Source organism: Chaetodon trifascialis, chromosome 21 (genome assembly GCF_039877785.1).
Source record: "Chaetodon trifascialis isolate fChaTrf1 chromosome 21, fChaTrf1.hap1, whole genome shotgun sequence".
In the NCBI taxonomy this organism is placed as follows: Eukaryota; Metazoa; Chordata; class Actinopteri; order Chaetodontiformes; family Chaetodontidae; genus Chaetodon; species Chaetodon trifascialis.
Window position 1 is genome coordinate 1,282,809 of NC_092076.1, and position 27,212 is coordinate 1,310,020.

At 48.6% G+C, this 27,212-nt stretch overlaps 2 protein-coding genes across 12 annotated transcripts; one reads left to right on the forward strand and one right to left on the reverse strand.

Moving 5' to 3' along the window:
- The first annotated feature begins 1,052 nt into the window (after positions 1–1,052).
- Positions 1,053–13,398, forward strand: exoc7 (exocyst complex component 7). 11 transcript variants are annotated; one of them, XM_070990129.1, is made up of 21 exons: positions 1,053–1,268; positions 1,427–1,492; positions 1,930–2,114; positions 2,196–2,301; positions 2,433–2,655; positions 2,753–2,920; positions 3,225–3,236; positions 4,672–4,764; positions 5,613–5,681; positions 5,883–6,028; positions 6,147–6,299; positions 6,387–6,485; positions 6,567–6,629; positions 6,818–6,884; positions 8,650–8,715; positions 9,110–9,230; positions 9,515–9,610; positions 9,704–9,767; positions 11,310–11,351; positions 11,436–11,569; positions 13,140–13,396. In XM_070990129.1, the coding sequence occupies exons 1-21, from the start codon at positions 1,191–1,193 to the stop codon at positions 13,240–13,242; spliced, it is 2,154 nt and encodes a 717-aa protein (XP_070846230.1). In that variant the 5' UTR covers positions 1,053–1,190; the 3' UTR covers positions 13,243–13,396. The 11 variants fall into 11 exon arrangements, with proteins under 11 accessions (XP_070846230.1, XP_070846220.1, XP_070846229.1 ...); XM_070990119.1 differs by lacking the exon at positions 5,613–5,681 and adding an exon at positions 7,989–8,027; XM_070990128.1 differs by lacking the exon at positions 3,225–3,236 and adding an exon at positions 7,989–8,027.
- A 3,196-nt stretch (positions 13,399–16,594) lies between these two features.
- LOC139349856 (galanin receptor 2a) lies at positions 16,595–18,379 on the reverse strand. The gene is made up of 2 exons (XM_070990878.1): positions 17,998–18,379; positions 16,595–17,242 (listed from the first exon to the last, which is right to left on the reverse strand). The coding sequence occupies exons 1-2, from the start codon at positions 18,336–18,338 to the stop codon at positions 16,603–16,605; spliced, it is 981 nt and encodes a 326-aa protein (XP_070846979.1). The 5' UTR covers positions 18,339–18,379; the 3' UTR covers positions 16,595–16,602.
- Positions 18,380–27,212: the final 8,833 nt, after the last annotated feature.

The following is a 27,212-nucleotide window of genomic DNA, read 5'->3' on the forward strand; positions in this document are numbered from 1 at the left end:
GATGAAAAAAACATGAATAAATACAAACAACATTCAGAATAAACATGAACTGTCACAGGTCATTTTTGTTTCATTCAGTTTTTTTAATTTTCTTTTTTTATGTCACAGCTGCGTTTTTCCAAATAACCGTTTTGTTTCTTTGAGGTGAAAAAGTGTTTGTCAGTCGAGACAAACTGAGTTATCTGATTGGCTGTTGCTTTGATCTGATTGAACAAACTGACAGAAAGTTTTGTTTTTTAATTTTTCTTTTTGTGCTGGATTGAAATGAAATGACCTGCAGTGAACTGTTACTGTGAAAATAAGACGAGCCAACAGACATTTAATTTAAACATTTTATTGTTTCACTGTTTATTTTCTATCATTTCGTCCTCGCGATTATTTACGTGTGAACACTTTGTTCTGTTCGTGTTTAACTGTATGTTTTGGTCCTTCAGCACACAGCAGCGACCCCCGGCGGTTCGTTTGGGTCATTGCATGTACCGTGCTGACGGTTCTCGGTGTGACAGATTTCGCAGTATTTTACAGAAACTTATAAAATAAGAAGCTCAAACGTCGCAATGATTTAACGTTGACTGGACTAAGAACAACAAAACACAACAAACATGGCCTCAGTTTTGTTCCAAACACTCCCAGAATCAGCAGACGGACCCGGAAGTGAAGCCTCATCTTGAGCTCGTCATGTTCGCGTACGTATTGGAACCTGGCAGATTGTACTTTCAAAATAAAGCCAGTTCATGATGCGCAAAAGGATTTTCATTTGTTCAGCGTTGTATTTAGAGATACATTTGGACACGTAACAAACACAAGCGCTGAAGGATTATGATTATTAAACGCTGAAAAATGTTGAATTTGCTCAGAATTCGTAAGTATAAGTTAACTGCATTCGACAAACTAGTTTTACACTCATTAAAACGCGACCTGTTGAAGGAGGAGACCAGCTGGTGGGTAATTAATTCCAATTATTTTGAGTTTGGTTTGCCAGTAATTAATGAAGTAGTGGAATGAGATTCGACAGCGCGGTGTTTTACTTTGAAGCGCTTACCGGAAACTCTGCACTATAACAGCTCTCCTGCTTAGCTTGACATCGTTACTTTACGTATCTCCACAAGAGCTGCGGGTCGTCCTGGTTGTTTTTTTATGATTTAATCCGGTTCGTTAACCCGTTTGAACTCACAGGTGAGCGTCCGTCGATGGGAATTACCTCCAGGATGATTCCGACCGAGGATGCGTCCGCCAGGAAGCGGGAGATAGAGGAGAAGCTGAAGCAGGTCAGACATTTCTGAGGACGGAAGCATCACAAGGAGCCTTTCAGGGAAACACTCATCAAACGGGCCTCACGTGCTGCTTAAATTCTGATTTATTGATCGATCAAATGTGTCTTCCTGCTGACAGAAGTGACTCAATGCTTTTCTGTGTGATGTTACAGGAACAAGAGACGCTGTCATTCATCCGGGAAAACCTGGAGAAGAGTGATCAGCTGACCAAGGGCATGGTGCGCGCGCACGCACGCACACAGACACCAAAAACACCTTAATTCATTTGTGTGAAATCACTCTTCTTCTGTTTATACTGATAAAATATTGATTCCGCTACCTGAAACTGGCAGTTTATCGAGTCTGAGTACAACACATTTTAGCTTGACCTGGTCTCATGTGGTCTGGCAGCAAAAAAGAAGTGAAGTCACACCTTTTTCAAGAACAGAAGACGAATTTCAGGTTTCTGAATTGTGGGTTTGAGTCTAAGTTCAGTTTCTGATCCTCAGATTTCCAAACTCCACCCCAGAAAACAGAGTCCACACCCATTTTCTTAATATATGCTGAGAAAACAGAGATGAGACGCTGCGGTGTGTCTTCATTCTTTCTTATTGTGAAAGTCTTCCCGTGGCGTCCATGTCCTCTTCCTGTGCTGATGTCGCTCTCGCCCTGAAAGGTGTCCATCCTGTCGTCGTTCGAGAGCCGCCTGATGCAGCTGGAGAACTCCATCATCCCGGTCCACAAACAGACGGAGAATCTGCAGCGTCTGCAGGAGAACGTGGACAAGACTCTGTCCTGCATGGACCATGTCATCAGCTACTACCACGTGGCCAAAGACACGGACCGGATCATCAGGGAGGGGTGAGGCTCCGGCCAGGTGTCTGTGGACTCAGCAGGTGTGAAAAGGCTGCACGTGTGTGATGTTGGCTGTTTGTGTTTCAGGCCGACGGGACGCCTCGACGAGTATCTTGCTTGTATCGCAAAGATTCAGAAAGCTGTGGAATATTTTCAAGACAACAACCCCGACAGCCCCGAACTCAACACGGTGGTACGGTGTCAGCGTCTGTCTCTGTGTCCAACAAAGAAACTCAGCGTCGTCCTGAAGTGTCAAACTGTTTCTTTGACGTTTATGTCTCAGTCCGCAGTCTTTAAAAACGTCATGTCGGTGCTTCTCTGCAGAAAGCGCGCTTCGAGAAGGGCAAAGAGCTGCTGGAGGCCGAGTTCCGCAGCCTCCTGACCCGCTACAGCAAACCCGTCCCCCCCATCCTCATCCTGGACGCCATCAGCGTGGACGAGGAGCTGGAGGTCCAGGAGGAGGTGGTGCTGGAGCACCTGCCCGAGGCCGTGCTGCAGGACATCATCTGCATCGCCGGCTGGCTGGTGGAGTACGGACGCAACCAGGGTACGACTTCATTTTGATGGTTCAGCGGGGGGGGGGGGGTTCAGGGACCTGTGGGCTGCAGCAGCCTCGCGTTTCACGTTTTTCTCTTCTTCTGCAGATTTCATGAACGTCTACTTCCAGATCAGGTCCAACCAGCTGGATCGCTCCATTAAAGGCCTGAAGGATCACTTCCGTAAGAACAGCGCCTCCTCCGGGATCCTCTACTCGCCCGCCGTCCAAACCAAACGCAAGGACACGCCCACCAAAAAGGCTCCCAAGAGACCAGGTCAGCAGCAGCCACGCCCCCTCCGGCGAGCCCGATCGGCCGCCTTCAGCCCGTAATCACACTCATTGATTAGTCTAACAGAAGATCCTGATCGTGCATATCTATGATTGAGCTCCTCATCTTCTCCTCACTGTTTGATTTCCATCCAGCCACGTTGTTCTGTCTCCAGTGTCCTCCTCCGTCCCCCTGTCCTCCTCCGTCCCCCCGATTGTCCCGTAGAGCCAAACCAAACTGTGATTTTACGGTCGGCTCTGACTAATCCTTCATCCTTTCCTCTTTTATAATCCCAATGTTGCGCCGACAGTCTACATCCCAGGTAAAAACACGCTTCAGTGTGCGCCTCCTCGTGCTTGCTTCTGTCCGCCGGACGCCACATTTCACGGCCAATCAGAGGCAGCATGAGTTTGTTTAGTGGCGAGGATCAGTGTTTGTGGAGAGACGTCGCAGGTGTGGACCTCTAGTTTCACTGCGGTCCAAAACCCCAGAGAGACGTTCAGGTTCCAATCAGAGGGACAAAATATTAACACCCAGTGTCCACTTTATTAGGAACACCTGTGCCGTCACGGCGTCGGCAGCAGTTTGCCGCCATGAAACTAGAGGCTGCAGTTCGTCAGTGTTTGTGTTAGCTGTGCAGTGTGTGTGTGTGTGTGTGTGTGTGTGCGTGCCATTAAACAGCTGATTATCTGGTTGGTCAACCACAGCCTTTCACACTGATCCAGTCGGTGGACCTGCGCTCACTGCTGCTGTCGCTGCTGCTCAAGAGTCACTTTCAGGGGATGATTTAGGGTTTTAAGAGGACGATGAGGACGATGTGGGACGAAGCTGCACTAATCAGTATAGTTTTTGTGTTAACGATGGAAGAGTTTTGGAGCTTTTTAGCCTCTTTTAGCTCCTAGTTTTGGTTTTGTTGAACATTTCCTGTCTGCGGTTTTTAGCCGGGTTAGCCTTCTGTTAGCCACCTGCTAGCCTCAGTTAGCGTTCAGCTGAAGATCTCATTTGTGAGCTCAGCACCTCGTCTGTGGTTCAGTCTCGTGGTTCTCAGGTGTGTTTCAAAGGTGTGTTGGTGCTTGTGCAGATGCTTGCAATGATGGGATGTACTTAAAGAGTTTCTGCAGGCGACTCAGCTGTGAGACGCCTGCCTGGTCATGGTCCACAGTGCTGAGGTCACAAACCACAGCTGATTGGCCCTCCAATGGGATGATGGCGTTGCTCTGTGCTTGCTGCAGGTTTGTTAGCCGTTAGCTGTTAGCCATCAGCAGCGACAGCGTTTGCAGCTTGTTTGGATTTTTAAAAAGTGAAATCATTGAATGCAGCTTTGCGTGTGCGTCGTGTTACTAACCCACTAACCAATCAGAGGACGGCGTGTGAGCGTGAAACGTTCTGCTGATGTTCATGATGATGTTTGAACTGATGGCTGTCATGTGTCATGTGATTAACCTGTCCATTCTGCTCTTGACCCCGGCGCCGTGTCCTCGAGCACACGCGTCCCGCTGTGTCCTCATGATGTACCTGTGCTCGCTCTGTCTCACCTGGTCTTCCTGTCATGTAGTTGTGGTGCTAGGCTGTGCCCCCCCCCCCCCCACATTAAACCCCTGCTGCCTGTCTCGGTGGTGGTTTCTGTGTTTGGTCACTCACTTCCTAGCTCTCCCTTCTTCTTCTTCTTCTTCCTCTTCTTCTTCTTCTGTTTCTTGGCTGTCTGGACCTCGCTGCCCCCCCTCCTCTGGACTCTGTCTCTGTGTTTATGGGACCAGGGACCATTCGCAAGGCTCAGAACCTTCTGAAACAGTACTCACAGCATGGGCTGGATGGGAAAAAGGGGGGCTCTAACCTCACTCCTTTGGAAGGTAACGCACCTCAGTCTCCTCCTCTTCGGTGTCTGCCCCCCCCCTCGCTCAGTGTGTCCGTCTCACTTGTGTTGTGCTTCCATGTTGTTTCTCATTCAGATGAACAGACATAAATCTGACGTCACAGCAGCTTTCAGATCCTGCACGTCCAATCAAATCCTGGGAAAAGGACATTTGTCTTCTGGTCCAACACAAGGACAGACTTTAAAATGATAGACGCAGACATCCTGAAACACTTTCTGCTGTTCAAAGAAGTATTTAACACAGTATTTTAAGTGTTTAAACACAGTATTTGAAGTATTTAATGCAGTATTTTAAGTGTTTAAACACAGTATTTGAAGTATTTAACGCAGTATTTTAAGTGTTTAAACACAGTATTTGAAGTATTTAACGCAGTATTTTAAGTGTTTAAACAGTATTTGAAGTATTTAAGGACAGAGAGACAATAACGAGCTTGTCTCATCTTCAGCTTTGTTCAATCAGCTGAACTCAAAGATTTGACAGATTTATATTAACATTGATGTTTGTTCGACCTCGAGAATTGAAGTGAAGCATTCTGGGAAACGTAGGAAAGAGGAAGATTGTTTTGTGTTTTGAGACGGATGAAACGAACCTTTAAGAGCTGCAGCCAATCAGAAGCTGTTGTGACGTTTTTCAAACACCCGCACACACATACACACACACACACACACACACACCTCTCTGGGCACGTGCTCCCCCTGCTGGGTGCTTGGTGGTGGTCAGTACAGGTGGTCCTGGTTCAGGTCTGCCCCCCCTCCCTCCCTGCGGCCTAGTCACGCCCCCGGTGGTTGACTAGGCCCGTCTGCTGCCCCCACCTCACCCACCAGGTTACGATCACGACCTGCGGGTCAAACACCTGTCCGACGCCCTGACTGAGAAGCACGGGGCCTCCACAGGTGAGTGACGGGGACACGCGGGGAACCGAAGGCTGATAAGACATGAACGCCCCACTTCCTGTAACACACCTCACTTCCTGTAACACACAAACAGTCGCTGCCTTCATGTGAATGTGGAGCTGCCGCTCGGCTTCCCGCCGCAGCGCCGCAGTCTGTCTCCACATCAGAGCCGCTGACCGCCGTTTTCCCCGTGCACCTCAGGAAAAGACGACGTCCTGGACATCGAGATCGACTCGTACATCCACTGCATCAGTGCCTTCGTCAAGCTGGCGCAGAGCGAGTACGCCCTGCTGACGGAGATCATCCCCGAGCACCACCAGAAGAAGACCTTCGACTCCCTCATTCAGGTCAGACGTCGCCTGCCTCACTGACTGCGTTTGACTAAAGTTTTCATCTGTCCAAGCTTGTCTCAGCAGCAGAGCGTCCTCTCCATAGTGTTTAATCTGTTCCCTCTTCTGTCCACAGGAGGCGCTGGACAATCTGATGCTGGAGGGGGACAACATCGTGTCCGCCGCTCGCAGAGCCATCATGCGTCACGACTACTCGGCCGTCCTCACCATCTTCCCCATCCTGAGACACCTGAAGATGAACAAGTCCGAGTTTGACTCGACGCTGCAGGTCCTCGTCCCTCTCGTGTCCTCTGAGACGCCTTAAATCACCTCTGGTTAAACGCTCTGAGCTGAACTGGTGTGACTCTGTCTGCAGGGGACGGCGGCGAGCACCAAGAACAAGCTGCCGACGCTCATCACGTCGATGGAGACGATCGGAGCCAAAGCTCTGGAGGAGTTCGCAGACAGCATCAAGGCAACACGCTCACGTTCAAACTGATTGAAGTCTTCGTTCATTGGCGAGCGATTGGCTGAATTCTGTCTCTTCTGACCGCAGAACGATCCTGACAAAGAGTACAACATGCCCAAAGATGGAACGGTCCACGAGCTGACCAGCAACGTAAGCCGACGCTCGCTCTCCTCCGCTCTGGATGTTTGCTCTCTCTGCACTTCAGACGCGACGCTCCGCTCTTCGTCCGTCTCCGGGGACACGGGCGGTGTCCAGGGGGACGGCCGACAGCGGCGAGCCGAGCGTCTCTGTGTAAGCAGTAAGCTGAGGCGATGCTCACGCTGACCTCTCTCCCGCAGGCCATCCTGTTCCTGCAGCAGCTGCTGGACTTCCACGAGACGGCCGGAGCCATGTTGGCCTCGCAAGGTAGACGAGCCGTTAGCTCCCGTTAGCTCCGTTAGCTCAGACCTCCTGCTGTCCTGCTAGCTGCTAATATGCTGCTTCCCTCATTAACATTCATGATTCTGTCTCAGTGTTTGGTCTTTCGGCTCTTTGGCTTTTTAATGAAACCAAAGGTCAAAGGTCAGATTTTCAGCTCTATTGAAGGTTGAACAGTGAAGGACTCAACACACGGTCAAAGCTTTTACTCTAGACAGGAAGTCCCTCAGAGTGGACGCTCGTCGTCTTTATCGACACACCGATGAGACGAAGGCGTGAAGGTTAGACATCAGATCAGAGGACATCAGATCAGAGGACATGTGAAACAACATGTAAACAACAGTAACACATACAAAACAAAAGCAGAAATAAATCCAGAGGCACGTTCAGGAACGCTGCGTTCATTTCAACACATGGTTTTAGATCTATAGGCGGGTCTGAATCCACGTCTGTAAAACCTGAAGAAACAGAGAGACAGAGTCCACGTTCTGTCTTCAAACGTGTTTTTATGTCCAACATTAGAAAACACAAAATATTCAATTTACAGAAATCTGAAGGATGAAAACACGAGAAAACGTCTGAGAGGCTGGAAACAGACTCTTAATTCGCTTGGATGAATAATGATGATCAACATTTGCATATGTGGTGAAATGACCGTATCTGTTTGTTGCCATGGTAATTAGGCCTTCGTGTGTGTGTGTGTGTGTGTGTGTGTGTGTGTGTGTGTGTGTGTGTGTGTGTGTGTGTGTGTGTGTGTGTGTGTGTGTGTGTGTGTGTGTGTGTGTGTGTGTGTGTGTGTGTGAAAGCTGAAAACTGTCCAAACACTCTGACTGACCCGTGTGTTCGTCATGAATCCAGACTCAGACTGAAGCAGGAGGACTGACGCTCCTCAGTTTGACACCGCTGTCTCCTCCGTCCTCCCCTCACTCACTCATTCTGTGAGCTCCTGTGCTGTTTCCTCCTCCTCCTCCTCCTCCTCCTCCTCCTCGCTGCCTGGCTGATGACTGTTTGCTTCCTCTGCACTAACAGATCTTTCTAACCTTTTTGCACTTGTGCCTCTTTCTCTTCTCTTCTGCCTCCTCGGCCTTTTAGTTCTGGGGGACACTTACAATATACCTTTAGACCCCCGAGGTAAGCCAAAGACGGCGTGGAGCCCCTGCTGAGCGGCGGTGGGAGGAGTACTCCCACCTGTTACTGAAGTAAAAGTAGCAGTACTTTGGTGAAAATACACAACCCTGATTCCAAAAAGGTGGAAAAACACCAATAAAACCAGAATCAGTCATTTCATGTAGTAATCTCCTCTGTCCAATCACGATCCTCTCACCTGTAACCAATCAGCCTGTTTACCTGTGGAGCGTTCCATCTTTCAGTCTGTGAAACGTGTCGCTGCATCAGATTCACAATCAGCAGATATTTACAGATATCAGTGAAGCTGATGAGGAGAAACATTAATTATATTGACTGTATATTGAGCTGTTCTCAGGTCAGTTTGTGTCAGAGAGGATCAGATCAGCTGATCACAGTCTGCTTATTGATGTTTAAGCAGCCTCCAAACTGTTCTGGAATCAGGGTTGTTGCTGCAAATTGTCTTCATGTGTGAGAAGTAAAAGTACTCATTATGTCTGAAGTATTTCAGTTATTATGCAGTAGATGTACTTCTGTTTATCAGTGCAGTTTTACTCGCAGCAGCGTAAACTGAGTTCAGTGAATTTCAGGTTGTCTTTGGTTCTGAGACCTTCTTTGTTTCCTGCAGAGACGAGTTCATCAGCGAGCAGCTACACCTCCGAGTTCAACAAACGACTCCTCAGCACCTACATCTGTGAGTACAGAGGGAGACAGAGAGACGGACAGAGAGAGAGACAGACAGGCAGAGAGACAGACAGGCAGAGAGACAGAGAGAGAGACAGACAGGCAGAGAGACAGTGAGAGACAGACAGGCAGAGAGACAGAGAGAGAGACAGACAGGCAGAGAGACAGACAGGCAGAGAGACAGAGAGAGAGACAGACAGGCAGAGAGACAGACAGGCAGAGAGATGGACAGGCAGAGAGATGGACAGAGAGACGGACAGGCAGAGAAACAGACAGGCAGAGAGACAGAGAGACAGATGGACAGACAGAGAGAGAGAGACAGAGAGACAGACATACACACAGACAGGGACGTGTCCAGCTCTGCTCTGGAAACTGACACACCTCTCTCTGCCCCCCCCCCCCAGGTAAAGTTCTGGGGAACCTGCAGCTGAACCTGCTCAGTAAATCCAAAGTGTACGAGGATCCGGCTCTGAGCGCCATTTTCCTGCACAACAACTACAACTACATCCTCAAGTCTCTGGAGAAGTGAGTGTCCCTCTGTCCTCTGTCCATCCTCCACCTTCAGGGGCTGACGTGGGTCATCTGAGCAGACACCAGCAGGGTGTAAAGGAGGAGGTTCAGAGCCGTGGGGGCCACGAGACAAAAGCAAACACCTCGTTGTTATTGTGTGGTCCATGAACGCATCAGTGATCACAGTTCAGTCATATGATCTTTATCATTCTGCATAAGGAGTACGTTTACATCAGTAGGACTGCAGGGTGTGTACTTGTATCACAGTATTTGTACTCTGAACGTGTCCTGGTCTTCAGGTCTGAGCTGATCCAGCTGGTCACTGTGACGCAGAAGAAAGCAGAGAGTTCCTACAGAGAGCTGATAGAGCAGCAGATCTACATGTACAAGAGCAGGTGAGCGAGTTGAGAAGCAGCTTCATGTCTCGTGTGCGTCGCTCACCGCTCGTCTTCACGCTCGTCTTCACCGTTTGTCTCTTTCTGACGCAGCTGGTTGAAAGTCTTGGAGCACCTGACCGACAGGAACATGCCCGTCTTCCAGCCCGGAACCAAGGTCAGAACTTTATTACCTTTCAGTGGGAGAAACGAGCGCTTTGGAGCACGTGTCAGCTTTAACACGTCTGTGTGAGAAAAACTGATCCTGTGTCAGTTCAGCAGTGGCCCGGCGAGCCAGTGAGCCTCCTGCAGGCTGATCCCAGACCAGCACTCACCTCTGAGAACACTTTGTAACCTCACACACTGTTCGATGACTCTGCATTTGATCATTATTTATTCAGATATTGTCCATGCAGTTACATAAATGTAAAAATGTGTGTAAGCTCGTTGTTATTATAACATGAATCTCTTTATCAGGTTAAGAAACAGACATCACTGATCAATCAAAGATCATCAAACACGAGTTCTTACATTCAGAGCAGATCAGAGAACGTGACGGATCAGACCTCCATTATCAGAGAGCACTTTATGAATGAGCTCCAGGCAGCAGCAGATGTGTGAAGAGACAGAGAGGAAAAAAATACAAAAATTAGGGCTGTCAGTGTAACGCGTTAATTAGATTAATTAATTACGCTGCAAATTAACGCGCTATAAAAATTAACGCAATTCATCATGAGTGGCAAGTCAATGCGCAAGCATTTTAAATTTGGCCCTTTGAGTGACCTGTAGGCTGCAGTGAGGTCGCATCCTACCTGCGCTACTAGTCAAAAGCAGGGTGACAACAGACGTGGATGCGACAGCGGAGAGCGAGGCGAGCCTACTTGGACCTTTGAACAGCAAGTTTACAAAGACGGGACTATTAACAAGAACGCAGTGATTTGTACCTTGTGTAAAAAAGACTTTTCCTCTCACCGTAGCAGCTCCAGCCTGAATTATCATTTACACGCTAAACATGTAGTTGCTGCTAGTGCCGCTAGTGCTACCGTGAGCTCACTCCACCAACCCACACTTGCTGAGTTAGGAAAACGAATGAGCAAAGCCACGACAGAAAAACTGACAAACTCAATCGCAAAGTGGGCTGCTGCTGATTGCAGGCCGATTTCAATCGTGGCAGACGAGGGCCTAAAAGGCGTTTCAGATAGCGTCATCTGACTCTAATTTCCAGCTACCGTCAAGAACTACAGTGATGAAAAGAATTCACCAGCTGTAATGTGAATGTCAGTGAATTGTAATGTCCTAGAATTCAAATTCTTTATTTGGGGACCTTTAGCAGATATGAGATTAAAATGCGATTAATTAGATTAATTAATTACAAATCCTGTAATTAATTAGATTAATTTTTTTAATCGCCTGACAGCACTAACAAAAATCTAAACTGTAGATACGAAAACGCTGCCCTCTAGTGGCAGGATGGCGTCATTTCAGAGGTCACAGAATCAACATGCATTATGGGAGATGTAGTTGACATTCAGGCATAAATCCTAAAATGAGGTGGCGGCCTGGATTCGGCCCACGGGCCTCGGGTTGGACACATGGTTAAAGTGTCCGTGCTGACCTGCTCGCTCTGTAGAGATTCTGTATGAAATCCAAAGAAAGCTTTCAGCCCTGAATGTGTCTTTGCTTCAAACTCACTTTGTAACTGAAGTTTTTTCTTCCTCAGCTTAAAGACAAAGAGCGACAGGTGATAAAAGACAAATTCAAGGTGAGGTCAGAGGTCAAACTGTGGCAGCTGAACATGAAAGGACACACCGTGGCTCTCTGCAGGTCTGACCTCTTTTCCTCTCAGGGTTTTAACGACGGCCTGGAGGAGCTGTGTAAGACCCAGAAGGGCTGGGCCATCCCGGACAAAGAGCAGCGAGACTTCATCCGCCAGAGTCAGAAGAAGGTGGTGTCTGATGCGTACCGGGCCTTCCTGCACAGGTGAGCCTGATGCTGGTGGAGATGCACAGTCAGAGTTTGACGTGTGTCCTCAGTGGATGGTGTCCTAAAGGGACTTTTATTACATGACATAGTTTTCTTGTGGCCTCTGCCTGTCACTCATTATTCATGACGTGGTCGATCTAATAAAGCTCCAAACACTAAATGTAAGCATCAGGAGCGTGAAGGTGCACATTGACCTGTTGGTTTTTTCTGTGATGACGAACCAGAACCTGAACTTACAGGCATCAAGCTGCAGGTGTGAAAGCGCCAGCGAGCTCGTTTCCATCTCACTGCAGCACAAACTGACAGAACATCAAAAGAAAATGCAAACGGACATTTCCACCCAGCACGGCTGTGCAATGACGGAGTTCTGGGTCAGGGGTCAGCAGGAGGGGTCAGCAGGAGGGGTCTGTAGGAGGGGCCAAGCTAGTGAACGTCTGCAGAGAGAAGTCAGTGATGGTGTTGAAGTGAAGGGAACACGAGCTGCAGTCAGGTTAGGTGGTGCATGAACAGCATGAAGGGTGGACTTACCCCACAGAGTGGGTGCAGCTATTATGGGATAGATTTTAAAAAGAGTGGGGGAAGTGACGTGGGATTGGGTGCACAGGTGGAGGTCATGAGGGTGAGTCAGCTGAAGCTAAACGTCCCTGATAGGTGGAAGTGCTCTTCAGGTCCTTCAAGAAGTCTGTGGTCGATGAAGAGAAGACATAACGAGATCTATGATCACCACCGTCTCTAATCTGTTTGTGTGGGCCGCTGGGAGCCGGAGAGGAACAGAGGATGAGCTGCAGCCAGAGGAAGCTGACAGTCGTCCGTCCGCTGGCCTGGAATCAGTTTTAAAGGAAGAACAAACTCAATTAACAAAGGAAGTCGCTGCTGCAAGAGCTGCGTGCTGGTGTCTGTCGAGGCTGGGACACGGAAGGACCTGGAGCCGGGGGCCCACGCTGTGGCCCCTGATGTCCTGGAGCCGGGGGCCCACGCTGTGGCCCCTGATGTCCTGGAGCCAGGGGCCCACGCTGTGGCCCCTGATGTCCTGGAGCCGGGGGCCCACGCTGTGGCCCCTGATGTCCTGGAGCCGGGGGCCCCGGCTGTGGTAGGCTGCTGTGTTGGGTAAGGGCCGTCATTCCAGTATCAAAGCACAACCTAAAGCTGGCTGCTGTAGTTGCTGGAAATGGACAGATGGGGGCGCTGGCATCCTGATGTCAGGGCCCTGACTGAGGCAGGCAGATGTGACCCCTGGGGGGGGCAGTTGACCCCCGGCTGGAGTGAAGTGTGTGGCTGTGGTTGCTGGAAAAAGGCTGCAGGGGGCGCCGGCATGCTGTGTGTCGCTCCACCTGAGAGGTGGCTGCTGCAGCTCTGGTGTCTTTGTGTTGGCGTTCAGTGAAATGTCTCGGCCTTGGTATCCTTGGAGACGGGGATGGCTGCACTGTCTCAGCCATCTGTGGACAGTCTGTCATGTCACATCTTAGGCCTGAAGAGGGAAAATTCCTTCACGCTCCTGAAGGCTGCTGACTCCTCTGTCGCTCCTTTTCTCTTCCTGGTCTGACTGTTTCTCTCCTGTTTCATCCAGATGTGCCAACATCTCTTTCACCAAGAACCCTGAGAAGTATCACAAGTATCGGCCGGAGGAGGTGGAGGAGATGATCGAAAAGCTGTTCGACACGTCCGCCTGAGCCGCAGCTCAAGTTTCCCACGCTCCTCAAACACCTCTCAGCCCCTCCTCACACTACTCTCGTCCTTCCTGTCTGCTGAACGTTTGTACAAAGATGGTGTATTTATGTAACGTAGCTTAGCATTTCAGATAAATAAAGGGAGCTCTGTGAACGGACGCTGACTCACATTTGTTTTGTTGATCACAGTTAAACAGCAGCTCTGAGCAGATGACTGCACTGCTTCCCTGACATGAAGAATAACGGCTGAGTGTTTTTGTCATTTGTCTGTTCGAGCTTTGAATGACTGCACAGACGTCAGGACGCCGCTCTTCTGTCCCTCAGTCCACAAACGTCATTAGAGCTGTCATCCACGTCTCGTTCATGCTAACGAGCAGTCAAGGTTTGCTGTAAGAGGAGCTCTTAAAGCTCCTCAGCCAGACGTCTTCAGCATGTGACTGAAATACGTAATGAGCTCTAACGACGTGAGTGTTGATTGGCAGCGGAGGCTGCTGCTGAGCGCGATGCTCCACAGAGACAGCTGGCGTCCATGCAGGAGACGAGCGTGCTCAGAGTCAACGCTGCCAGTCAATACGTGATGTGACCGTGCAGCATTTTAGCTTCTTTGAGCTCATTGTTTTGGTTTTACAGTCTGAAACTTTCATTAGTGTGAAACCTTTAAGCTGACTGTCCACAGCAGACAGTCAGAGACACGCAGGTGGACACAGGGACGCCTTTAGTACCTGGAAGGTGTTTTTAGAGAAGAGAAGCAAATTTAGGTGCTGCAGCAGCACAAATAAGAACAGATGAAAGAGAAAAACTGAAAGTATATAAAATAATAGAAATACACAGAGACTACAGGAGCAAGTGATGAGCAGCAGCGCCGCAAGCAAAGTGAAAAGTGCTTTTATTAGATGTGATTGTTGACTGAACTCAATTAATTGGCACTTTTTATTTAAACTGGAATTCTGCAAAAAAAAACTAATAAATAAGAGCCTTCAGAGGCTATTTTACAGGATAAATTCAGGATAATGACAAAGTTCAAATTTGTTGAATCGATGTCACTAAGAGCAGGATTTGGCTAAATGTGTGTTAATTAGTAATGAAGCCACAGGTCCTTTGTGAGGCTCATTACTGCCGCTCGGCAGCTCGATTACGTGTTCCTGCTTCAGTCGTTTCCAACAATACAATCAAGGTCAGGAGGAGGTTTTGTAAGAGGTTATGTGACTGAGGCGCCGTCCAGAAATGAAAACACGTATGTAACAGCAGCAGTGTACAGCCCCACTGATATTCAGGGGTTTTCACTTCTGAATCAGGCAGTAATCAGAGATCACTTCATGTCTGAGTTCCAATAGAAGAGCCCAGAAATAAAACCTGAAAAGGTCTTAAATAAACAAGAAAAACAGAGAGAAAAACAGATAAGAACATCATTATTTTGTGTCTCTGTCGTGTTGCTGAGTGATAAAAGTGTCCAGGATCAGTCAGACGTCGGCTCTGATTTCTCTCCTGTTCCACGTTATTCTCCATCACAAAACTGAGACAACTCACCAGTGAAGTCTCACCGTGATCAGCTGATCGATGACACTCCAACGAAAACGGTCTGCTTACATGGACAAACGTCCAGACGATCGGCTGCTGCGAAATATTCAGTCCAAATCCACAGAAAGATGTTCAGCAGTTCAAATCTTACATTTTTAGTCAGCATGGTTTCAAGTAGCCTGACCTTCTGATTGACACGTCCTTTGACCAATTAGGATCTTCCACTCCTTCTATACAGCCAACAGCAGCCAATGAGAGTCCTGTTCTCTTCTTAAATGTAAAGACTGAGCCAACTGCAGCAGACTGGAGATGACTGACGCTTCCTACAGCCAATGAAATCCTGCAAACAAGGATCAGTGAGTAATTTACAGGCAAATCAAACGATTCAGTGCACACAGGGTGTGAAATGAATAGTCACTGGCCTCAGTGTAAAGATGTACAGCCTGAAATATAGATATGCCGATGACGGGTCAACCAAAGGGACCCGAGGGGCTGCAGCAGAGACGCCATGTTTGAAGTTCATGACAAACTGTCAGGTGTTGCATACAGACACACAGAGGAGTTATGCAACTACTGATGGATTTATTATTTCAACAGCTCGTGACGTTTGGTGCGCCACAGTAACACTGTCAGCAGCATGAACACACAAAGAAGCGTTTCCATGTACCTCACGTCACAGAAAACACACTCACACACTCTGTGGCATTATGACAGCGCTGCTCAGCCTCTCTGACATCATCACCTTTCAACACTGAGGTTTCCAAAGACGGAAAAATGTCATGCAGCACATTTTCAAAAGAATCGAGACGACACGGAGGCTCGCTGAGGAATCTGCACGAGCTGCTGAATTAGAACCACGAGACGAATAATCCGACATTCAGAGACTGAAAAGGTGTCAGACTGCTGGCTGATCACTTTCCTTTGTTTCAGCCCAAAACCACCCACTGCTCCTCTTCAGGCCGGTTCCAGCCTAACTCTGTAATGACCCTCCTCATCCTCATCTGAGCCGAATCAGGAGGGCAGCTCTTTAATCTCATTTACACTCACGTTTAAAAACTGTCTTACTTAGCTTTCAATGTTGTTGCAGTTTAATATTTTAGAGTTCATACTTTTACTGGTTTTATGTCTTTGAATGAAGCAACATTTGCTCGTTTGATTTAAAAGTACCATATAAATGAACTTATTAGTAAGCTGTAATCCAGAAGTCACTGAACGTCCCTTCATGTGGTGTCTAAACACTGTTTGATCAGATGCTTTGAAAGGATCTTCATGATGACGATCAGTCAGCAGGACTCGTCTTCCAGCTCTAATGAGTGCTTCAGAACTGTACCCATGTTTTTCCAATCCATGGTGACAGGAGAGGAAGAGTCAGCGGGATCGTTCCTCTGGGGATCATGAAGGTCTGCACCCAGTTTCATGACAGTCCGTCCACTGGCTGCTGAGACATGGACCGAGCGATCAACCAGCCCTGCTCACCGCGGAGCTGCGAGGCTGAAGATGTCACTCCATCGGGGGAAAACGGGAGTCGTTCCCGGATCAATCAGTCTGTCGTTTGCTGAGTTTACTGTGAGAATCATGACTCCATTATTCTTTCCCGATCGATTTAATTATCATAACGCAGTCTAAACGACAGCCTCTCAGTCCTTTCCCTCTGACGGTGAAGGTTTTTCTTCCATAACTGCTGAGCTGATCAATAATCGGGTGGAGGCAGCCTCTGCTGTTCTGTCGTCTGCCACCGTCCATAAAAACTCTTTTTAGTCTGGTGAAATGAATACTTTCAGGGCGTCTGAAGACAGTTTCTGAGTATGCTCATAGTTCAACTGGCCCACCCTCTGCTTCTTGTCCTCAGTTGGACGTCTCCACACAGCTGACCGTGTTGACCGCCTGGACGACGTGCACCTTGTTGACTTCCCTCCTCCTCAGCGAGCAGCCAAACACCTTCCTGAAGCCTTTGCGGAAGTGCTTGGAGATGAGCGCGTAGACGATGGGGTTGAGGCAGGAGTTGGTGTAAGCCACCAGGTGGGACAGGATGCGGAGGACATATGTGATGTGGTTGAGAGGGAAGCGTCCGGACCACATGCACAGGATGATCACGTGATGGGGAAGCCAGCAAAGGCAGAAGAGAGCGGCGACGATGATGATCATCTTGGTGACTTTCCGCTTGGCCCGCCTCGACGCGGACATGTCCTTTACGGGGTCCACGCTGGTCCACAGGTACCGGACGGTACGAGCGTAAGTCAGGCCAAGCACCAGGACGGGGACGAGGTAACCGAAGACGAAGGTGCACACGTCCATGATGAATCGTGGTTGGGACTGCCAGGCAGGAATACACACCACAGTGCCGGCCAGGTCCATCTGTGTGTAGTAGCTGAGATACGGTCCAGAGAAGACCAAGGCCAAGGCCCAAACCAGGCAGAGGGAGGTGAGGGCGTTCTTCGGCGTTCTCGTCTCTCTGGAGCGGAGCGGGTAGCAAATGGCTAAATACCTGTAAGAGCAGAGGAAGACATGATGCAGACGTTCAGCAGCGGAAGGACGAGTCATCGCAGGCGCCGGCGGAAATGTCAAACATCAGACTGATGTAGACTGAGGTTTGAGAATCACTGTGTGAAAGAGCTTTTTAAACACATCTATAAACACAGTGCAGCGACATCCAGACTGGTTTCTGTGCGGCTGCTGTCGTATCCAGCCCAAACTGAGATGACTTCACGTGAACCTCACTGTCCTTGATGTAAGCGGATGATACTCATCAAAGACAGGATGCAGAAAATGAAAGACGCTAATCTGTACATGAAATCCGGCTTTGGGTTTGTCCATGAACATACCAGGACACAAAGTGAGCGTGACGGCTAGTGATGCGTCTGGTGCATACGTGTTTGAAGGAGTTTTTAATCACAGCTGATTCTGAGGAGCTGATGGACTCTTCTGTTTTAATCTGTGCATTGTATATATGAATGTGGCCTCATTTAGTTTATGGACATCAATTTTGGGATTTATGGAGCCTGACTCCTCTAATACATAATGAAGTACTATCTATCTATCTATCTATCTATCTATCTATCTATCTATCTATCTATCTATCTATCTATCTATCTATCTATCTGTATCAACTTACTCAGTTCAATGAAATGTTACTCAACATATTTCCATCTTCGCTGTCACTACATGAAAACGTTTTGCTCTTGGTGGTGCAGGCTGGGTAATTCTTAAAGCTTCTGGAAGCCTGAAACGTGGTGGACGCACCTGTCCAGGGACACAGCAGTCAGGGTGAAGATGCTCGCGTACATGGTGAGAAAAATGATGAAGTGCACGACTTTACACAGCACGGGACCGAACACCCACTCATCCAGAGTGTAGATGGTGGCCTGGAAAGGCACGCAGAAAACGATGAAGCACAGATCTGCCAGTCCCAGGTTCAGGATGAACAGGTTGGTGGTCTTCGTGCTCATCTGTCCGTTCCGAAACAGAACCGCGAGGACCAGAGAGTTTCCCACGGTGCCGACCAGGAAAATGACCGTAAAGCCCAGAGAAATGACCACCGACTCCACCTTCCAAGAGGACGCGTTCGCCAGGGAGAGATTCATCTTTCTGTTCTACACTTCACACTGACACGGTCGGATATCTGCGCAGCGACGGGGACGCACGCTGGAGGAGACGCGCGCCGCGTTTGCGCGCAGCTTCCAAATCCAGACGCAGCGCAGCAGGCGGCAGAGAGATCCTGACTGCATGTCATCAGCTGAGAGAGTGATCTACAGCCGTGACAAACACCAGCCCAACCCCCCTCCACTGAAGCCCGGCCGTCTGCAGGCTCCAGCGGATCACTGACGCTTCGATATGATGAAAATATGTTTGAGAAAGCAGTTTGAAAACCACAGTAAGAACAACAGAGACACCACGAAGCATCAGTGACGACCAGCTGCACGTCATAATGTCCTGTCCTGTGGTCTGAAGCACCAACACATCTGCAGAAAGTCTCTCTGTTCACTCACCTGTTGACTCTGTTTCACTTCAGTCTGCTGAGACTGAGAGCAGTCTGCCCCCCTGTGGCCACACTGAAACACTGCAGGAGAATAACTGTCCACGCTGTCCTCATCAGCAGTGGACCACTGTCTGTTCCCACACGAAGAAAAGAAACCCTCAGAAATCCTGTCCAGTAATCCAGAAATCAGTCATGAGGAGTACTTTTACTGCTGAAGGACAAAGGTACTTTGATTTTACTGCAGTCTGTTTGCACTGATTTACATTCAGTCTATTCAAAATGATCCTTTTCTTTGACAGTTTCTTTCTAACACGGATGAAACACCGTGAATGTGAAGGTCATGGTGTAGGTCCAAAGTGTTGGACCGACCGTCCCTCGAGCCACCGGGCGAGTCTTACAAGAACTGGGCCGATTAAAAAGTGAGTTTTAAGACCAGTCAGAGGTGAAGCTTTGAGCAACACGAGCACTTTTCAGCAGGTTTGTCTGCTGCAGTGTTTCCTCTGTCTGAGCACCGCCAACGCCCTTCATCCTCAGGTCTGACTGACATCACACACACACACACACACACACACACACACACACACACACACACACACACACACACACACACACACACACACACACACACACACACACACACACACACACGTTCTCCTCCTCTCACAGCTGTACAAATACAAACACCTTCACTCGACTAAATTTAACTGCTTGCTTTTCTTGTCCAGGAGGAAGTGGCCGCTTCAGTCCTTCTGTTTCCTCCTCTGGGACTCTGAATTACTCCGTAATCAAACATCCTGGAAGTCTGACGAAGGTCAACGAGCCTGAAGAGTCTCGCTCGTCCTCATGACGCACACCTGAACGTCTGCTGACTGTGATGATGGTTTCTTCTCCACAGACTGTGAATCATGACAGGTCTCACTTCAGTGTTTGAGAGCTGATAGAGATCTGAGAGCACTTTGTCCACGACTCCACACATCCGCTGGCCTCCATTCATTTCCTCAGATAAGAAAAACCCCTACATTCACCACATGTGACCAGTGATCCTCCTGCCAGTGTTTCTGGAGCCAATCAGCTGCTTGATGCTGTTCTTTGATACGTAAACCTTACATAATGAATGAACTGGCTCACTGCCGTACGTCTGGTCGCTCTCTGCAGCCTCAGCCTCACTTCACTGAGCCTGCTGCTGTCAGATCAGACTTTAAGGTGCTTCTCAGGACTTCTGAAGCTGGTCTCACCCCTTCATATCTGTCTGATCTCGCTCCACCTCATACCTCATCCTGTGGTCTGCGCTGTCAGAGGACAGGAGTCCTGACTGTCCCACAGGTAAGAAGAAGCCAGCTGGACGCAGGCTCTTCTGCTGTTGAGCCCCCTCCTCTGGAATAATCCAGCTCAGGCCTTTAAAGCTAACACTTGTCCTCTCTCCTCAGGCTTCTCTGTGCTGGGTCATCGGCCGTCCGGGGTCCTCTCTCTCCTGGGTCTGGATCTTCATGCTCCAGGAGATCTGTGTGTTTGTGTGCTCTGTCCTCCCTCCAGGTCTCCCTGCTGGAGCGAGGTCCGGTGGTTCAGGTTCACTGAAGTTTTACAGTTTACATGCATCTGTAACAGAATTTTGCTGATTTATTCTGTACATTTGACTCCGGCTGCGTGTGTGTGCAGGCAGAGGGATCCCTCCTCTGTCGCCCTTGCTGAGGTTTATTCCATTTTTCCATCTTCAAAGTTTTTTTGTGGAGTTTTCTTTATCAGAATCGAGGCTCTAAGGACAGAGGGCGTCGTATACTGTGCAGACTGTAACGCTGCTTGATGAAAATGTGTTGTTTGTAATATCTGAGCTGTAAAACTTCTAAAAGTGACTTGACTAAACACTCGTAAAATGTATTTAAAGATAATAATCAGATGTCGGTCTGCGCTGAAACGTCGTTACTGTTATTAAATATCTCTGATTGCAGGTGAAGAGGTCAGTGTGTGTCATTGTCTCATGGTCCACACCTGTTTAAAATCTGCCCGTTTAACCAAATGAACCTCAGAAACAAGTCCGTACTTCTGCACTTCCCCAGCAGATGGCAGCAAAAGCACAATGAATGAGGACGCATTCAGTGTCTGAGCTGCTGCTGTGGCTCATCGCACACACTGAACATCAGTGCATGTTTCCTCAGATGAGCTTCACATGGTGCTTCATGTTTACTCCTGTTGTCTCAGCATCCACCAATCACGTACGCAGGACGCTGAGCACCTTAAGCCTCTGTGGTGCATGAGGTCACGTGTCCTGTACGGTCCTGCAGGGTTATGATAACAGTTTCATCCCACAAATGACGGCGCTCCTCTGGGCGTTTGGTCAAAGCCGATGAAGAGTAAGAAACGACACAAGATTAAAGTTAACTGAAAGTCAGTTTGAGAGACGTTCTGTGACTTTCCTGACCGGCCCACCAGAGGTATCAGATCAAGACCAACCTGAGTCATGTTTGAGAGCCGTCTGCTGCACTGTTAGGCTGGAGCCCCTGGAGCAGGAAATGACATCATCTGTGTGTGATCATCGGCCGGGCAGAGCAGGAATGTTGAAAATAGGCTGCTGGGTGAGAGAGGTAACCACACGCCACACACGGTAGTGACCACACATGGGAATATTTGAAGCTTAATGAGAAGAAATCATTAGAGTCTGTGTGGACCGGGCAGGTGGAGGCAATGGGCTCTGACCAGGAATGAACAACACGGACGGACTGAATGCACCATTACCTGAAACAGGACTGCGGTGAGGAGGAAGACTTCCTTAAAATATCTCATGGAAGTCCAAATGTCACTGAAGTGCTCAGACCTCATAAAGAGGTCGGACTGATTGGACACTGGGAACTGTGGGATGGTGTTAATCATCGGTGCTTGAGGATGTGAATGGCTGCAGCGCTCATTCTGTGTTTCCTATGGGCCACAACCCACACATCATGATTCCCTCATTAAGTATGACTCCAACCCACAAGTGTCAACACTTGCAAGGAGGCGGATCGAGAAGCGGTGACCTCAAAACATCTGCTCGGTGCAACAACACAGCGCTCCGCTCATCCGCTGCGACGGCCAAAGCCCTCATGACAAAACTCCACACAGATAAACCTCCGGGTAACGGTCATTTTAGAGCACAGCACACACACACACACAGCACACACACACAGCACACACACACACACACACACACACACACACACACACACACACACACACACACACACACACACACACACACACACACACACACACACATCCTCTCAACTCCCGCCGCCTTGCCTCGCTGATAGTCCCACACATTATAAATAGCGTGCGCTTTTAATATGCGCGTGTGTCCAGTGGATAACGTCAGCGCTTTGGGAGAAAGGCTCAAGGAGTGTTTCATTATAAACCTGTACCATTAAAACTTGCTGGCTGGGTCTGGATTTTGGCTCTCACGTCCCCTCTCTAACTTTTATGAGGCCAGTTATGATCCTAAATCGATGCAGGAAACTGAGATGGAGGAGTTGGGTAAGGTAAGCGGTGCCATGACCTCACGAATAAAAGGTGGTGTTGGTGATTGTGTGGCTCTTTGCACCGCTGCGTATTGTGTTGTTCAGCTTGAAGGCTCGATACTGCGTGTACCTGTACGGCTGTAACCTGGACAGGTACTGGAAGAAGTATTCAAACCCTTTCCTTAAGTAGTAGTAGTAATATCACACTGCAGGAAACAAAAGTACTGCTTAGAAAGGTTACTGAAGTAAAAGTACTTCAGTGCAATCAGTGAAACACAGTTAAAGTACCAAATGTTCCTTATTCAGAGAGAAAAACGGCCTCTGTGGGTGTTTTACCATCATTAGATGATTATTACTGATGCATTATTAATTAGCATTTTATTGTTTTGTTTGGAGCAACTTTTAATGACATACAGCCGAGTTTAATGTAAAACTTTGATTCAATCCTTTGCAAATAAAGTCTAGTTTGGAAAGTTAATAGTAAATGTACTAGAAAAAAGTCTAAATATCAACATTTGCCTGTGTGAAACTGATGAACTGCAGTAGAAGTACAGACTGTCAGGATACTCGAGTTAAGGACAAGTACCTCAGAGCTGGAGTAAATGTACTTTGTGGATGAAAACGTTACGGTGAAGTTGAAGTACTGACAATCAGCTTTAATTTGAGCTTGTTTACGTGCACATCAGATGACCGGACTAGACTTTTTTAATACTTTTAAGACTTTGAGAGTTTATTTGCTGAGGATCTCCGGAGACGTCCCGCAGTGCACGGACACACAGCGTAGCTAGCAGGAAAGCTTGGCTGTGAATAGCATGCTAACGAGCTGGAACCTGCAGAGCTAACCCACAAACAGGAGAGCTAGCAGCTAGCGAGAGAACCGCATCGCTTGTAAGTGAGTTAATGAGCAGTTTTCAGCCACTTAGTGGGATTTTCACTCAGTGTGACACAAATTGTGACCAGACTAAAACACTCTTATTCAATCTTCACGTTCCTCTTTGTCTACGTATTTCTCACTGTGCAGGTCACGCTCTTTAGCTTCTGGTTTGCAGTGCTAGCCTAGCCTAGCCTAGCAAGCGTTGTCCTACTCCAGTTTAACGGCCTTTGGTAACTGTGTCAGGAAACTTCTCTGCAGCTGCGACTGTCAGACAGCTTCAGCACCAGCCTTGATAGCGTTAGCTGATTGGTGATTTTGGGCCATAAACTTTAAATAAAACTGACTTGATACATGTACTGTGACAACACAGTTGGCCTCATATGGAGACAAACACCTGACGTAGCAGAGCTCCTGCATCTGACCGGCCAAGTTCAAAGGTCACAAAGGTCGAGCGGCGAGACATGCAGGTGCTCCGGAGAGCTGCGAGAGGAAGCCAAGCAGAGACAGAGAAGGCTGCGAGAGGACCACAATCACGCAAGCTGCGTGTGGTTTGCAGCCTCTTGCCAAGACCTCTCACTCTCTGCGTCCCAGACTTTCTCCCTGAGTTATCCAATCCCCCCGTCATCTCCACTGGCTGCCCTCCCCACTCCCACTCTCGACCGCACACAAATGGTTTGAATAAGAGGTCTGCATGACTGGGCTGCCACAGATGAAATCCTGAAGAGTGATAGTTTACTTAGCCTAAATACCCCCGATTAGACAAATTGAAACATTGTTGTTATGCGGTGGAAACTCAAGGACCTATTGGCCGAGGCCGTTCACCTCGTTCCGGAAAAGGCTGTGCTCGCGGACTTTCGTCATGCGAAAACCGCAAGAGCTGGCACAAGTGGAAAAAAACACAACAACAACAACAACAAAAAAAAGCTACGACGAAACAAACTCAAATCCTCCACCCAAACAAAAACTGTAAAACAGAAAATGAATATTGTCACATCGAGATGATTCACAAAGGAGGCAGGCACACGCGACTCAGGCTTCTGTGACTACTGAAAAACATGTCCGACCACAAACGTTCTGTCTTGACTTATGGTATGCCTCATGATGTCACATTTTCCCCTCATTTCCATCGTCTCCACCATCACAAACAGGGGCTGCAGCGACGCGCTGCTCTGAATTGATCACAATCTACCCTGTGGAAAATAAAGAAATCAATCATCGTGTCACGATTAATGAAGAAATAATTCAAATGCGACTTAAATGGCTCGACTTCCGATCCTGCCGTGTTTAAAGTCAGCCAACTGTCAAACCTCCTTCATCCCATTAAAAGCTGTAATTTGTAAGGCCATGGAGACCTTTTTCTTTTAGCTACTTAAATATTACAACACACACATGTAGTGCACATGCACACAGTTTGTAATAATACACCAAAATGATTCTAGCAGACTCGAGCTAAGCAGCAGTGGAGACTCATAAAAGGAGCGGTAGCTGCTTCGCTCGCCAGCGGACTCCGTCTGGCCGGGCAGTCTGGTGTCAGCGCTCGGCGGCTGGACTCAGCAGCGGGAAAACGCAGCCGCTCTGCGACTGGAGGAATCTGCATTAGCAACGCAGCTCCTGCATCTGTCTGGTGCTGGAAAGAAAAGTCAGTTAACTAACGAATCGCACGCCTCTCTCACCTGCTCGGTTCGATCAGGAGGTGGATGAATTCGAGCGAGCCGCACCGTCTGACAGAGGACTGCATTGATGCGTACTGTCTGTTGATCTGTCTGTGGAGTTCATCCGTCTGTTGTGCAGCACGACGTCAGAACTTTTAAGAAATGAAAACTTTTCAGCCGTGCAAGCTTCAGGGATGCCAGCGTCGGTCCGATCCACCGCTTTTGACTGAAACCAGATGCATTACGTTGAAGTGGTGCAGGTGTTCGTGGTCACCAGACGATGAATCCAGCTGACTTTGGTGATCCTCTATCGCTTCCTCTAGTGGCACCATGACAGTTTTTCTTTCGAGTGAAACGTCTCAAAGACTATTGGATGGATTTCTGTGAGCACAGACATTCATGTTCTCCTGAGGATGAGTCGTAATGACTTTGGTAAACACTTAACTTTGCATGTAGCGCCATCATCAGGTCAAAAAGTCAATCTAACGCTGACGTTAGCATTTAGCTCACAGAGCAGCTAGCATGGAGAGAGCACGTTAAAGGCTTCCTGTGCTTTTCTCCATCAGCGTAAATGTGGAGAAACGAGCAGAGGATGAGTGTGAGAGTGCAGCTCATGTCCACACGTCGAGGCTTGTCTATTTCTGCATGTGGCCACTCAGCAGCAGTTTTCCCTGAAGAGCTAAGAGAAGAGACGCACATCCGCACATATGACATCACCTCTGTCTTCACCCCCCGCTGGACGCTCAGACCTCTGGGTGATTTTCAGGCAGCCGGAATTACGTCGCCTTGATTTTGGTGCAATTAGAGCATCCTTTTCATCGAGTCCCTCGGAGGCTCGTGTAAGTCTGTTGTTCGTGTGGCAAACAGAGTCTTTCAGGAAGTGAAAGGACGGCGGGGCATGACGTCAAAGCAGCCTGCTGTGGGAGCGAGCCTCGCAGGTGTTGATCACATGAGCGCAGGTGTGCTCTCACATCGGCAGCGTTACAGAAATGAGGTGAGCTGGCGTGCGGCTTCATCAGGGGCTGATGGGATGTGATCAGACCCTCAGGCTGTGGCATCTCCAGTTCAAAGGACAGATTTTGGAAAATTGAGGCCTAATGACCTTGACTGGGGAGAGAACGGCCTCTTGTCCACAGTGTGTGCAGCTGCGAGATGAGACGGGGACCACTTAGGACAACGTTTCTGTTCAGCTCACAACACAGTGATCATGCTGCTCCGTGTTTACAAGTTTTTTTATTCTCATCTACATATCATCCACCCATCCATCCGTCCGTCCGTCCGTCCAGCAGAGCTCCACCTTGGCTTTCTCTTCCATCTGTTCAGCCTTTGGTCACGGCTCACACACTCAGAGTGTGTGTTATTGAAACGAGGCTCTTCCCATGGGTGTGTGATCAGGTTTGAGAAAGTTCAGCGCAGCCACACAGAGGACAGCCAGAAGCGAAGCAGCGGGAGCAGAGTCTCTGGGAGGATTTCGTGTGGACTCTGCACCGTCCCTTTCAAGTCCTGAAACCACAGGACCTGGAGAGGAGCAGCTCTGTTTTCTCTTGACGTCAGAGCGCCGTGCTCTGAACCTCATATCGCCGGGGCGGATCGATCAGTCTCTCCTCGTCTCATTATTACCGTCTCATGTCCAAGGCTTTATGATACACTGGAGCTTGATGATGTGCTATCAAGTGTTTGCTTGTATGCATTTATTATTGTGTCCATATGGCTCCAGATCGGTGTTTCAGGGAATCGCCTGACCTGAGTCAAACGTCTCGCTGCTCGGACCATAAAACGTTTCCAGCATATGAATACCTTTTGGTTTCAAAGTGACAGAGAACATTATGATTGTGTGTGTGCGCACACACACACACACACACACACACACACACACACACACACACACACACACACACACACACACACGCACACACACACACACACACACTGAAATGATGTGCAGCTCCTCCCTTTGAGTGTGTTTTCCAGATTTTACTACAATTTTTATGCTTTTTTACTGCTGAAGGAGAAAACAAAAGAATCATTTGTGTTTCACCCAAAATATGATCATACAAAATATCTGCTAGACACACGAGTCAGTGCGAGTCCAGGATGCACTGATGGCATTAAAAGGTGGTGCTGTGCTTCACTATGCTGCACCTCTGTGGCACTTCAGTGAGTCTGTGCAGAGCCGTGTTTAATCTCCATGTTTAATGTGAGCATGCACAGCGACACAGCCCCAAACATACCTCTGATCAACCCAGCCGGCCCTCAGGTCGGTGCAGTCCCGTTTCCTGGCACCTCAGGTGATGCTCTGTTGGGACTGTCAGGCCTCACCTGAACCTTACAGGTGTCATTTTTCCTGCTCTGGCCCTCGCTGGCCTGCACACACACCTGATGACTGACTGCAGTAAGCTTAATCCTGGCCGCAGAGCAAATACAGGACAATTTGGGAACTGTGTTTAGTAGGTGAACGTCATACTTAC